Source organism: Larus michahellis, chromosome 19 (assembly GCF_964199755.1).
Source record: "Larus michahellis chromosome 19, bLarMic1.1, whole genome shotgun sequence".
In the NCBI taxonomy this organism is placed as follows: Eukaryota; Metazoa; Chordata; class Aves; order Charadriiformes; family Laridae; genus Larus; species Larus michahellis.
The window spans coordinates 4,957,055-4,970,246 of NC_133914.1; the positions used below are offsets into that span (position 1 = coordinate 4,957,055).

The 13,192-nt window shown below is 64.5% G+C and overlaps 1 protein-coding gene across 4 annotated transcripts; it reads right to left on the reverse strand.

Moving 5' to 3' along the window:
- Positions 1-4,572: 4,572 nt before the first annotated feature.
- TCEA3 (transcription elongation factor A3) lies at positions 4,573-12,497 on the reverse strand. 4 transcript variants are annotated; one of them, XR_012584228.1, is made up of 14 exons: positions 12,192-12,495; positions 10,350-10,412; positions 10,102-10,207; positions 9,586-9,757; positions 9,220-9,288; positions 8,951-9,019; positions 8,753-8,833; positions 8,394-8,471; positions 8,124-8,278; positions 7,392-7,448; positions 6,289-6,443; positions 5,549-6,204; positions 5,368-5,439; positions 4,573-5,231 (listed from the first exon to the last, which is right to left on the reverse strand). XR_012584228.1 is itself a non-coding variant. In XM_074563181.1 (14 exons), the coding sequence occupies exons 1-14, from the start codon at positions 12,258-12,260 to the stop codon at positions 5,223-5,225; spliced, it is 1,302 nt and encodes a 433-aa protein (XP_074419282.1). In that variant the 5' UTR covers positions 12,261-12,497; the 3' UTR covers positions 4,573-5,222. The 4 variants fall into 4 exon arrangements, 3 of the variants coding, with proteins under 3 accessions (XP_074419282.1, XP_074419281.1, XP_074419280.1); XM_074563181.1 differs by having other exon boundaries at positions 5,549-5,695; positions 12,192-12,497; XM_074563180.1 differs by having other exon boundaries at positions 5,549-5,695; positions 6,289-6,438; positions 7,387-7,448.
- Positions 12,498-13,192: the final 695 nt, after the last annotated feature.

The window sequence follows — 13,192 nt, forward strand, 5'->3', positions numbered from 1 at the left end:
CCACGGCTCGAAGGAGATGCAGCAGACGTCGTCCCCCGAAAAAAATCAAGGGTGTCCGTAGCTCTTGCTTTCATCTGGCTTCAAGTCACGGGCTGGAGAGGGGTCTGCTCGGATTTGGGGCTATTTGGGATTTGGGGAATAGCTGTTGGTGTCCCTGAGCTCAGCAATGCTCTGTATTGGGGGGGCGCAGTGGGTGCCTTTCCCAGCTTTCCCAGTTCACGGGGGAACGGGGAGTTTTCTGGGCTCCCCCCACCGTGCTCAGCACCCTCAGCATCATTTTCGCCCCCCCCCCAGAAAAACCCACCAGCGCTGCGTTTTCCTGCTTTTTAAAGCGAATCAGCTCAATTCCTGAGCAGGGCTGGCCCCTTCCACTGTCCCCCCACACCGGGCATGGTCCCCCCCCCACACACACACACCGAGCATCACCTCGGGGACGTCACCCCTCGGAGCAGCCCCGATGGGAAGGTGGGAGCGACGTGGCTCTGCGCCGGCGGGTTTTTCCCAGGAGAGCCGAATCCTATCTACTGCCAACGGCGAAGCAGGTCATGCCGATAAATCTTGCGCGTGGTTTTCGAGGCCGTTAGCGCCCAGCGAGGAGCTGGAGGTGTGGAAATCACATCTGTGAGTCCTTCTGGCTACAAGAAGGGGGGGATACTCCCTTGGGGAAGTGGCCATCACTGCAAACGGGGGCTTGGGAAGCTGGGATGAGGGGTTTGGGGTCTGTTCTTCACCTTGGGCATCCAGTTTTTATCGCAGAGGCTGCCGGTGCTGTCTCAGGTTTTCCCTCTGCCCTCGCAGCGGGCTTTGGCAGGTTTGTTCTGATTTTTGAGGGCAAATCCTTTCTTCGGGCGTCTCTTCCGCTCATCCCCCGGGGCTTGGAGCAAGCGGAGGGTCAGTTTAATCTATTTAATGCACATTTTCTTCCCCCGCTGCACATTCGAGCAGCCCTGAAGTGAAGGAGGACGAAGCGGGATTATACCACAGGGCTAAAAGCTGGGGGCACGGGCGGCTCCCGCGATGCTGGGTAAGGAGTAAGGTTGTCACTTGGACAAGCTGCTCTGCCCCGGTGCCGGTGACCAGAGGAGTCGATCCCCACGGCTCTGCAGCGGGAACATCAGGCAGAGCCTCCTGACCTTTAAGGAGAGAGAGAAAACAAAACAGCTGATGAAGCTACGGCTAAATACCGCTCGGGTTTCCAGCCGCCGCGAGGGACGCGAGCCGGCGGGCTGGCTCGGGGGACGTCAGGACGTGACGGCTAATTGTGGGGCAGCCCTAACGAGGGTCAGGCTCCCGTCGAACGCAGCCCTTCGTGTCCCGTGTCAGGGCTTTTCTGCAAGCCCTTGATGGTGCAGGATGAGCCCGGCGCTCGGCACCGCACTGGATGCCCCAGCCCAGGCCTCGGTGACAGGTCGCTGTGCGCGCCCCCCCCCTGCCCCCCGTCCCTCCATCACCCCCCTAGTTCCTCACCCCAGACACAAAACTGGCGAGGGACACGCGCTCAGCCATCCTGACATGCATTAAATTGCGACGCCGCAGCCCAGGGCACGCACAGCCTTCCTTGATGGATCCAGAGATGCTCCCATGGGCCAGAAGTAGCCCCCAAAACACCGCCAGCCTCCTGGGGGCTCGGGGGGGGGGGGCATGCAGCCACGGCATCCCCCCAAAGAGGGTCCAGAGGGGCCCAACCCCTGCTTGATGTTGAGAAAGGGGGGGTCCCACTGCCCCGGGCAGTAGGGCACGGGGACCCGCATGGAGGGGTAAAAGCCAGCTCCGGAATTGCATTAATTTAGTTCAATTCCGACACGATTCACCGCCAGTCGCTCCATCCCCCTTCCAAGACATCCAGGCGCTCGACGAGCCTTGGAAAAGGGTCCCCCCCCCTCAAAGACCAGCCGTCCCGAGTCGGGGACAACAGGATCCACCACCTCCCGCTCCATCCCCGCGGATAGGGACCCGCCACCACGCTTTGGGGACCAGCGACCAGGGCCAGGGAGGGGTTTAGCGAGACATGGAGCAAGAGGATGGGGAAATGGGGTTGCCACGGAAACCGCTGAACAGCAAATGGCTGATTTTTTTCTTTTTTTTTTCTTTTTTCTTTTTGTTTTTTTGTCAAGGCTGGAAAAAATGCGGGGGAGAAGGGCAGCGGCGAAGCCCCACGCCGCGGGACGAGTCGGGGGGCTGGGACGCGGGGCTGGGAGGGGGGGGTTCGGACCCCGGGTGAGCCAGGATGGCAAAGCAAACCGTGGATGCTCAGGGGTCTGCGTGCTGGATTCCACTCCTGTGGGACAGCCGTGTCCCCTGGGGGTGGCTCAGGGCAGGCCATGGGGAGGGGATGGGTGCTGGTGGCACTGGTGGTGGGTGTCCCCATCACTGCGGCGGCATGGGGGACACGGCCAGGGGGGGCGGGGGGAGGCACGCCGTGGGGTTCTTTAAAGCATTTAAAGCATTGCAGGTTGAAAATAACGCCTCCATCACACGGAGGATTCAGCGTCTCATGCAGGGACAGGCGCCGGCCGCTGATGAAGCTTCGGAGCATCCAGACCCTGGAGCCCCGGGGCGGGGGCGGGGGGGATAAAGCCACCCCTAGCAGGGACCGAACGGGTGTCTCCATCATTGCGAAGTCACGAACAGCCCCAGGTGGAGCTCGGCTCAGCCCGGGGCTGCGACAGAGCCCCAGAGCTCCTGAGGGCTCTTGTCTGAGCCTCCCTGCCCGCAGGGGCCGTGCGGGCAGGGGTGGGAAGCAGCGTTAGCATTTGCCGCTTGAAGCCATGGCTTCACCTCTCGAGAGCTGCTGAAAAATCAGAATTGAAGTGCCCACTTCCCCTAAAGTTCAAGAGAGAGCTCCCGGGCTGAGCGCCGGCAAGAAGGCGCTTGCCTGCACTTAATTCCTGGCCAGGCTGGGGGATGCGGAGGAGATGAGGGGACCGTCACCTGCGGAGATGAGAGGGGAAAGCCCCAGGGACACGGCGCCCGCGGGGCTGACGGCTGGGGAGGGGATGGTGGGATCTGCCGGGGGGCTCGGCCAGACCCTGAGTGCCGTCAGCCATCCCAGTTTGGGGATTGCAAATTCGGGAAGCGGGTTTTTGTAACACCTACGCACGTGTTTGTGCCTTCCCCGTGGAGCGGGGTGGAGGCTCAGCCCTGGGGACTGTCCCCAAGAGCCACCTAGAGCCCGTTTCAACCCCTGGAAACTGCTGGATGCCAGAGAACCCCTCGTTATTCCCAGCCCCTGTGACACCCACCCACCCACCAGGCTGCAGGGGGCCGGATCCTGCATCCCCACCCAGAGCCCAGAGCATCCTTCAGGGCCAGGAGCTCCCCTGGCCCCAGGCGGGGTGGGAAAGCCCTCCCAGGGCCGGGGGGGGACACCCTTGCATAGATGGTGGGGGGGCCTCCAGCAGCACCCAGCTCTCCAGTTTCCTTCCCTGCTCCCTTTCCTCCTCTGGGATTTCTCAGGAAGGGTGCACAGGGTGACATTTCCCTTGGGGGACATGTCCCCTGAGGGACAGGCGGACGCATGGGGCTGGCAGGAGCTCCGTCACGACGTGGGAGCAGGCTCCCTCCGGTATTGCTGGACCGGACTGCAAAAAAATAGAGGTCCAAATCCCCCCGTTTCGGCCTTGTCCCACCCAAACATGCCCAATTGCACCCGGGGGACAGGACGCGAGCCCCGGCCCCCCGTGCTGCTGGCGCGGCGCTGCCCGTCCTGCCCTCCCCGCGCCGCACAAGGTCACCCCGATGTTTTATTCATCCCCCACAAGCCACTATATTCCTTAATTGCAGCCACACGCGCTTTGCAAGTGTAAATAATTGCCTGGCAGGCTTATTAATGACTTCGGCGTGCTAACGAGCACCGCCGCCCAAAGCGGACTCTCGGGGGTGTCCGACCCTTCCCTGGGCTGACGGGAGACCCCCAGGGACTGAGGGGTTGGCACCCGAATGCGGGCGCAAACCGCCCTGAGCTCGGCCTGGGCAACAAATACACACTTCAGCCCCAGATTAAATAATTAACGATTGGTTAATTCGACTGCTCCACCGTCCTCCTCCGCTCCTGCCCGTCGGCTGGCGCAGGCGCAGGAGCACCCTCATCCCCCGTCCCCGGTCACCCGCGGTCACCGCGACCTTACCTGCGTCCCCGTCACATCTCGCTGCTGCCAAACGGAGCTGCTGGGAGAAGCTGGTGGCCGTGAGGGACAGGCTCGGTGCCACCAGGCTCCGTCCTGCACCTCCTGTAGCCAAAGGCGCACCTCCCGGGCCCGTCCCCGATGCCCTTTCCCTGGAAAACCCTCCCGGCTGTCGGTGGAGGTGCTGCCCTGCCATGCGGGACAGCCTCCAGCATCCAGACCCAGCCGGGGAGTCGTCTCTGGCCTTAATTAAAGGTTTTTAATCACCAGGTAGGCAATGGCTGGGCATCAAGCCACCATTACAGCCCAAGCTGGGGGCTGGTGGGTTGAAGACACGTGTGGAGCTGGCTTGGGGGGTCTTGGAGGACAGCAAAGCTTGAGCTGGGGGGGGGTACGAACCAAGGCGGGGGTCCCAATCCCCCCTTCAGAAAGCAGACTACGCCGCAGAGGCTGTTCACACCTTTATTGCTCTGGCTGGAGAGTTTTTCCCTACTCCTTTCCCGCCTCCCCCCCATCCCTCCTTCTTTCCTAGGGACACAGTGCCTCAAGCCAGATCCGCATGTCACAGAGCGGAGGGACGCGGTGGCATCCCTCCGGCATCCAGACACCGCTGCGACCACCCTGCCTGCTTCCGTGGCCTCCCACTGCGCGCGCTTAGGTCAAGAAGAGCGTATGTGGGGGTAAAACCCGGCCCTTTCTCACCCCCGGCCCCCAGGACAGTGGCACAGCCCCACATCCACGGGGCAATGCCCCTCCTGTCCCCAAATTGTCCAAGTCCAGCTTTTCTCCAGGGAAGGGCGCGTTCAGGCCGGTCTCCCAGTCCGTTCCCAGTGGGCTCCCAGCACACCCCAAGCAAAGGGAAGGTGTTTACAGGGAGGAACCGCTTGAATTCACCGGGGTCTTCCCGAGCAAACCCACCTGTCGCCGGAGCCCGGCTCCCGGGGATGTTCGAGGGAGCCCAGTGCAAGGAAGCAGGGAGCCGGAACGCAGGGACCAGTGCCACCCCGTCACCCTCCCTCCCCACCCCGGCTGCCTGATGTGGCCGTCACAGCATCCCGTCTTGCACCGTGTCCCCTCCAGGCCTGTTGCCGGGCGCCGTCAGCAGAACTGCAGGAGAAGCAGAGCCGGGGGCAGGCGGTGAGCCCTCACCCAGCCCCCCAGCACCATTCTGGGGGGCTCTGCCAACCCCCCGGGGCCGGGAGAGGGTTGGGACACCCCGAGCAACCCCAGGCTGGGCACAGACCTTCCAGCGGTTCCCACATTCGTTGCACAGCACGAATGTCGTCATGGGCTCATCGGCACTGCGCGTCTGCACCTAGGATGGAGCGGGTGGCGGGGTCAGCGGAGACCCCTCCGGCGTCCCCCGAGTCGGGGTCCCCTGGGGACAGGGAGGGAGGAGCCCCGGGGGGCTTTTCGGGGCTGACCTGGTTGTAGGTGCAGTTCTTCTTCTTGCACTTGCCGCACTGGAAGAGGTCTGTGACGGTGCCGCCCGTCTTGGCCATCTGGTGCTCCCGGATGGCCTCCTGGGTCATGGCGTTCCTCAGCTTCTTCAGCTCATCGCTGGCCATCTCCTGCCACCGGCACCAGCCCGGCAGCGTCAGCAGCCAAGCCGGCACGGGGTGCAAGCCACCGCGGTCCAGCACCCTCCCCATCCTCTCCAGGACCAGGACTGATCCTTCTCTCTGTTCTTGGTGGAGGGCTCCGGCCCATCCGGATGAAAAAAAATCACCCCATCCTCAACCTGCAACTGCTGCCTGCAGGGACCTGGCTCCCCACGGAGGGAACTGGGCTCCCTGCCGCCGGATTTGGGGACCGTGGTTGAGAAGAGGACTCTCAAGCCTGGCTCCTGACAGTGTGACACCCCCCGCCCAGCTCTATGATGGGTGGGGGGGGGTGTCACAGGGCTCTGGGGCCGGGGGGGGGGGGCGCCAGGCAGTGCCCGGATCTTTTTTGGCTGCCGCCCCCCTGCTGACGCACCCCTGCTCTGATGCTTCTCGCGCTCCAGCCAGCCCCGAGGTGGGATGGGGAGATGTTGGGACAAATCCAGCGTGGACACCAGCAAGCCAAGACCCAGCCAGCCCTTGGGCACCAAGAACGGACACTGATGGGCATGGACATGGTCCACAAGAGCCAGCCCCGTGCCCCCCCCCACCCCGCTGCCCACCTCGGCAGTCATGCGGGCGATGAGGCTGGGCGGGATGGCCCCGCACAGCACGTTCCTGCGCAGGCTGGGGTTCTTGGGGTCCTTCAGGTTGCTGATCCTGCTCCGCACCCGGTTGCGATACTTCATGTCCGTGCTCTTCAGCTCCTGGAAGATATGTGGGGGGTTCCGTCAAGGAATCAAGGGGGCAAGGTGGGGAGGACGGCGGCCCCCGTGGGCACCCGCTGCTGCTCTGGGCTCGGTGGTGCGGATTGTCACCAGGGCCAGTGCCCACGTGCATGTGGAAGTGGCCGATCTCAACAGGGTTTTGCTCCCTGGGGCACCATCTGTGTGGGGGGGTCTCCCCCTCCTTGGGTGACGAAGCACAACTTGGGATGTGGGGTGGAAAACAACTTCGCATTTCCCGGCTGTGACAGCCAAAGGCGGTCAGGGACCATGCCCAAGTCCTGTGCTGAGTTCACGGTGGGGGGGGGGGGCTCAGCCCGCTCTCCTCCTCCCAGGCTGGCCAAAAAGCCACCGGCTGCCTGCACGGATGCGGGCGGATGGGATGAGGTGGCAGCTTCGTGGGGGGGGGTGTCCCATGAGGCCGTGGGCACACATGGCCAGAGCGTGGGATGAACCAAAAATCGAAGCGCAAACCACCTTGGGACTGGTCCCGGTCTTGGGGGGGGGCTGCCAGGAGACCCCCAAGCCTTGAGTTGGGGGGTGAACGGAGGGGGCTCCATCCCTGCCAGCGTGGCACAGCCTGGGCATGGGGCTGGTAAGAGACACGGGCACCCACAGCAGGCTCAAAAGAGAGACCTGGTCCGGGTTTGGGGTTTATGTCTGCAGGGACGGAGGCAGGTCCCTGAGCAGAGGGGTGGGGGGGGACACACAGACGCCCCCCCCAGACTAAGGCAGGTGCCCAGGAGATGCTCAGCATCAGCATCAGCCTCTAACCGGGGTCTGGGCTCCCTCTGCAGGCAACCGGGACAGCAGAGCCCGTCACCCTCTGTCCTTGTCCCCACCACCCTCCGTCCTGTCCCCACCACCGCTCTTCAGCCCACGTGTGTCCCCCCCGCCAGGGGATGGAGCCTGGGGACTCCCAGCCCCCCCCAAAAGGATATGGTCTTCGATCTCCGACGCCATCTTCTCGCAGTTGACGCCAAACTCTTTGTAGTCGTCTAAAGGGCGGAGAGGCCGAGGGGTGACTTTCGGGCGTGAAACCAGCCGGGTCTCACCGTGCATCGAGAAACTCCCCCCCCCCCCCAAAAAAAAAATCTCACCTTTCCCCCCCTCAACTTGTCCCAGGCACCCCGTCTCTACCAAACCTATTTTTACCCATCTTGAACCTCACGAGGACCCTCATCTCCACATCCAACCCCTTACCGGGGACCCCTCCAACCGCCTTTTCTTTCGTTTTTGGGGTTGAACACTGAGCCACGAGCTACAGCTGCCGTTTGTTTGTAGGTCCAGGGGCTGTCGCAGGGCTGTGGGTGCCCCAGGACGCCGAGCCTGGCTTGTTATTGTAGGGTTGCTTCCCTTAGGGCTATCCCATTGGAGAAACAGCCCAGTTCGGGCCAGTAGCTTAGGGAGGAGATGATGGGTTTCCTGCTGCCCCTTTGAACCCAGTGTGGGGAAGGGCGGGGGGGGGTTGGCCGGGGCCGTGCTGCGACCCCATGGCTCAACGTAGGCTTGGAAGCTTCTTTCCTCCCTGTTTTGCCACGTGTGATGAAACCAGGGCTTAAAGTTGCCTGGTTGCTCAGGGCAGCCAGCTCCTGCACCGCCCCCCCCTCTCCACCCCCCACAAGCCCCAGGGTCCCCCAGCTCCAGCACCGCCCCCCCCCGGCCCCACTCACCGTCCATGCGGAGGGCGGCCGTCAGCATCTCGATGCACTTGTCCCGCACCGAGTCCCCCGTGAGATAGCAGGGGGCCAGGAAGCAGGGGCTGGGTGAGAAGGTGGGGCTGGTGGGGGTCCGCGGCGGCTCCGCTTTGGCCTTGCTGCTGTTGGCTCTGCAGGGACACACGGCGGGGGGTGGCAGGGGGGAGGACAGGCAGGCGCCGGGGTCCTGGCACAGTCCCGGGGACCTGCCGGGGGTCCCATGGCGGTGGGATGGGTCTCTCCTACCTCTCCTCCTTGCTGTCGCTGGAGTTTCTCCGGGAGCCGGTGGGAGCTGGCGAGGGGCTGGTGCCCACGGAGGCTCTCCTGGGGGTGGCACGGAGGGGGACGGTGGGGGTGACACCAGAGACAGGACAGGGGGCAGAGAAAGGTGGCCCGACCTCAGGCACCAGCACATCAATGCGAGCGCTCGGAAGCCGACAGGAATCTTCCCCGGGGGAGGATTTGCTCCTCAAGGACAATGTCCTGGTGCCCATGGCAGGATCAGGGCTCCCAGCCACCTCTACCCACCCCAGCCGTGGGTCCCACGGTCCCCAAAGGGGATCCCCAAAGCCTCCCCAGGCTGCCCGGGGACGTCCCCTCCTTACCGCTCCCCTGATGGTCTCTTCTGTGGGGAGGAAGAGGAGGTGGCCGAGGTGGTGGAGGACCTCGAGTCGGCAGAGTCTCTCCTGGCAGGACGAGCCCCACGTCAGAGAGCGGCGATAGGATGGGTCCAGACCCCCATCCACAGCCCAGCGTGGGGCTGGGATCCGACATCTCCCATCCCATCCAGCCCAGGCACCCACCTCTCCTTCTTGCCATCCAGAGGTGGCTTCTTCGAGGACGCAGTGGGGCTCCGGCCGTTGCTGGACTCTCTTCAGCGCAGAAGCCCAGAAGAATGGAGAGATGCTCTCAGGGAACCTGGCCCCAGCATCCCCCCACTGTGACCTGGTGAGCCGGATCCTGCCTGCCCATCTGCACCCCCCATCCCCGGCCAAGACCCCCCCCGAGCCCCAGCAGCCCGACCAGGCTGGCAGTGCCCGGCGTGAGGATCCGTGTGCCCTTCGGCGTGTACCTCTCCGGGTTGGAGTCGGCAGGGTGGCCCCGGGGGGTGGCGGCATGAGAGCCGGACTTGCTGGGCTTCCTAGGGACGAAGAGAGCGGGGCAGGGTCAGATGAGCCCCATCGAAACAGCCCTCGCCCAGGGAATAAATAACATTAAAGAAGTGAAAAGAAAAAAAAAAAATAAAAAAATATGCCATTTCTCCCTCCCCTCTCCAAAAGCTGCCCTGGTGTCGGTTCTCCAGCGGTGCTGCCGGCACCCCTGGACAGGCAGAGATGGATAAAGCAAACAATTTATAAGGAGGGTGGTCTCCTATCAGCCCCACTGATGCCTTGGCCATGGGGTTGGTGCCCCCTCAAGAGCGGGCAGGAGCCCCCACCTCTCCTTGTGCTTCTCCCTGTGCTTCTCGGCTGGGCTCTTGGGGTGCTTCGCCCCTTCGTTGGGGCAGCTGGGAAAATCCAGCCTCTTCTCCTTCTTCTCCTTGTCCCCATCCGTGTCCTTCTCTTTCTTCCCGTCCACGTCTTTCTCCTTCTTCAGGGTGGTGGAGGACTCTGGGGGAAAGAGCTGGGTGTCACAGGTATGGCCCCTACCAGAACCTGGCTGGGGGGACGGCTGGGAGGATGCTTGGCTCTTGCGGGGGGAGCTCACACTGATTTACACCACTCCATCCCGGAGCGAAAACGAGCCCTTGGAAAAACCCATCGAGTCCGCGCATCGCCTGGCAGGACTGGGTTACGGTGGCTGCGGTGGCACAGGAGCCTGAACGTCCCAACTTGGGACTGATCCCCCCCCCCCCCACACTGACCCCCCCGGAGAGCATCCGGGGTTTGGGGTGCTGGGAGGATTGGGCCCGGGGTGGGTGGGGGGATTCCTGCCTCTCCCCGGCATCGCTCACCCAGCAGCCGCTTCCAGTTCTTGATGAGGATTTTGGCCGAGGCCACCACCTCTTCATCCGAGCAGTGTTTCCTCACCGAGTTGACGGCCACCCCGATCCGCGTGGTCTAGGGACGGACGGCAGGGATTTGTCCTTAGGGGTGTGCCGGCTGGTGCTGGGGTGGGGGGGGGTGGGGGGGGATAAGACGAGCCACCCCGTGGGGTGTTCCCCCTCCAGCAGCTGCTGCCCCCCACCCAGACCCCCCTCACCTGGAGCAGCTGGATGGTCATGGTGTAGCCGGTGAGGGACTTGAGCAGATCCAGCGCCCCTTCCTAGAGCGGGGAGAGGTCACGGGGGTCCTTGAGAAGCTGAAGAGGACTGAGGGGGGGGCTACGCCGCAGCAGCCCGCATCCACCCTCCTCTCCTCTCGCCAGCGCCGGGCAGCGCCAGGGAGGGCACCCCGAGGGGACACAAAGCAGCCCCGGGGAACGCCTGACCCTCCGCGGCGAGGCACTCCTGGAAAAACCCCAAATCCGGCCGGATCATCCCGGTGCAGGGTCACGGCTCCTGGCTGGGAGGCAGGAGCTTCCCTTAAAGCTTGGGAAAAAATCCCTCCAGAAGGAAACCTCGGGCTGCTGGGAGCTGGGGACGGCCAGGGGACACCCGCGTGTCCCCACACAGGGGTACGAGGGTCCGTGGGACACGCACCCGCGGGGTTTCAGCCCGACCCTGGGTGCGCAGCGGCTGCAGGGCTAAACATAGCCCCAGCATGGAGCCCTCCTCCTCCTCCTCCTCCTCCTCTCCTCTATTTTTAGAGCTCCAGTAGCGGACGCCAGCTCGCAGGTATCCCCCTTGCAGGGACACTGCCCCACACCAAGCTGGGCCCCCCGTCCCACCATGGCTCAGGCCCTCCCCATACGTGTCCTCCGTGAGCGGTGGCTGCGGGGGACGTCCCCACGCCGCGGCGGGACCCTGACTCTGTCCCCCACCCCGAAGCGCAGGCACGGGGGTGCGGAGCAGGAGGGCCGGGCAGGATCAGGCCCGTTGTCCCCGGGGTAATTCCCAGCGGGGACCGGAGCCCGTGTGGCTCCCACGGGCTCTGATTTTATTCCAAGCGTTGGCATCCCAAAAAGCCACCAGATCTGGGGGGGACGTCAGCACTGCTCCCCGCCCCCCCCCCGCCCCCGGGAGCCTGCACCTTGTCGGGGCAAAGGCCGGTGGAAATGGCGAAATATTAACTTTAAGGGCCGGGCTCAGCTCCGCTCGCCCACACGTCACCGGATCGCCAGGATCCCCGGATGGATCCTCACCTGGCGCAAAGGGTGGCCGGGGGGGCCAGATCCTGGCTCCCCCCCTGGCTCGCCATGGCCAAAGCCACCCGGGAACCATCACTTGGCCCCCTCCCCTCCCTTTGCACGCTTGCACGCGCTTGTGCAACAGGCAGGGCTGCGTCTGGGTCTATGGCGGGGGGGTCGTGCCCCCCCCCCCCCCCCCCCAAGCCAGACACACACACACACACACACCCCCCCGGGGAGTTTTCTCTTGCACGGGGCTGAGCCTGTGGCACCGGCCCTGATCGGGTGTTGGTGGCCGGGCTGGTGGCCAAGCACCTGTCACCCACGTTTGCCCGCGGTCTCGCACCGCCGAGGGGTGCCCAGAGCTGCCACCCCTGGGACTGACACACACACGCACACACACACCCCCACCCACCCCAGCCTTGTCCCCAGATCCCAACGGCTGGGAGCAACGGGGTGCAGGAGAGCCCCAAATCGGAGGCAAAATAAAATACCTCTGGGTGCTATCTCTGACGTTGCAAGGTCAGGCTGGGGTGGCCGACGGCACCCTGGGGTGCTGGTGGCACCTGTAGGTGTTCAGCACCCTCCGGACCAGCTCAGCCCCCCCCCGGGACCACCAGCAACAAGAGGGGAGGGGGTGAAGAGCAATCCCCCCACCACCACCACCGCTTCCCCTCCCTCCCCTGTCCCGAGCCACGCTGCAACGTCCGAACACGCCTGCACATGTGTGCAAACATGCACACGCGTGTAAACGTGCATGCGTGTGCAAACACCCACACGCGTGCGCACCCCCCCCGAGGGACTCGGCCACCTTACCGTGCTCTTCCTGGCCACCATCTTATCCAATTTCTTGGCAATCCGGACCAGTTCCTCAGCGGGCCCCATGCCGGCGGCTCGGCCGGGCTTCGGCGGTCGGTGGAGCGAAACCAAAGCGGCGGCAGACAGAGCTCATGGGGGGCGGCGGGGGGGGTGGTCCGGGCAGGGTGGGAGAGCGGCCGGGTGCGAAGGGGTGGACGGGACGGAAAGGAGCGGAGACGTGGGGAAAAGAAAGGGAAGGGAAAAGGAGAGAAAGCAGAAAGGAGGTGGGGCCGTCCCGGCCAGTTATAAACTCCTGCCAGGCAGGCCAAATAGCACGGGGAAGGGCTAAATATAGTCGAGAGCGCCGGGCAGGGCCACGAGTGCAGGAGCTGGAGTGGATGGGGGGGGGAGGCGTGCAGAGCGGGGTGCAGCGGGAGGCACGGCCGCCCCCGCCGGAGGGGACCCCGGTGGGTGTCGGGGTGCCGGATGCCCCGGGGATGAAGCCCGGTGTTGGCCGGGAGAGGGCCGGGGACCATGGTTTTCCTAGCGGGACGATGTGGTTTTCCCAACGGAATGATGGTTTCCCCAGCGGGATGGCTTTGCCGGGGATTCCCGAGGGGTGCGATGCCGCCCGGTGCAAGCTCTGCGGGTCCCAAGGGTGTCCCCCTTTCCAAAGCCGGTGTCCGGCGGTAGCGAGTTCCTCGGGGGAACAAGCTGCGGTGACAAATGACACCCCCAACACCTCCCGCGGCTTTTTAAGCCCCGGGAGCAGCCAGGAGCCCCCCAAGGACCAGCAGGATGGGGGGGGGAAAGGGGGGGGGGTGCCATCCCCGGGCGGTGGGGATGGGGTGGGTGACAGCAAGTGAGACCCCTCGCCTGTCCCGCCGGGGTGGCCGCAGGGTGAGCATCCCGCTCTGTGCCGGGCGGGATCCATGCCGGCACGCAGGGAGGGTGCCCCAAAACCCAACCTGCTGCACCCACCCAAAAAAACGTCGTCCCCCCACCCCCCCCACCACCAC

Bases quoted from the DNA above. Each gene is read 5' to 3' on its own strand.
- TCEA3 (XM_074563179.1), bottom strand. From the start codon at position 12,260: ATGGGGCCCGCTGAGGAACTGGTCCGGATTGCCAAGAAATTGGATAAG. The intron at 10,413-12,191 runs GTAAGGTGGCCG...TCCCCGCTCTAG, and splicing joins TGGTGGCCAGGAAGAGCACG to GAAGGGGCGCTGGATCTGCT. The intron at 9,289-9,585 runs GTGGGGGCTCCT...CTTCGTCCCTAG, and splicing joins AGGGAGAAGCACAAGGAGAG to GAAGCCCAGCAAGTCCGGCT.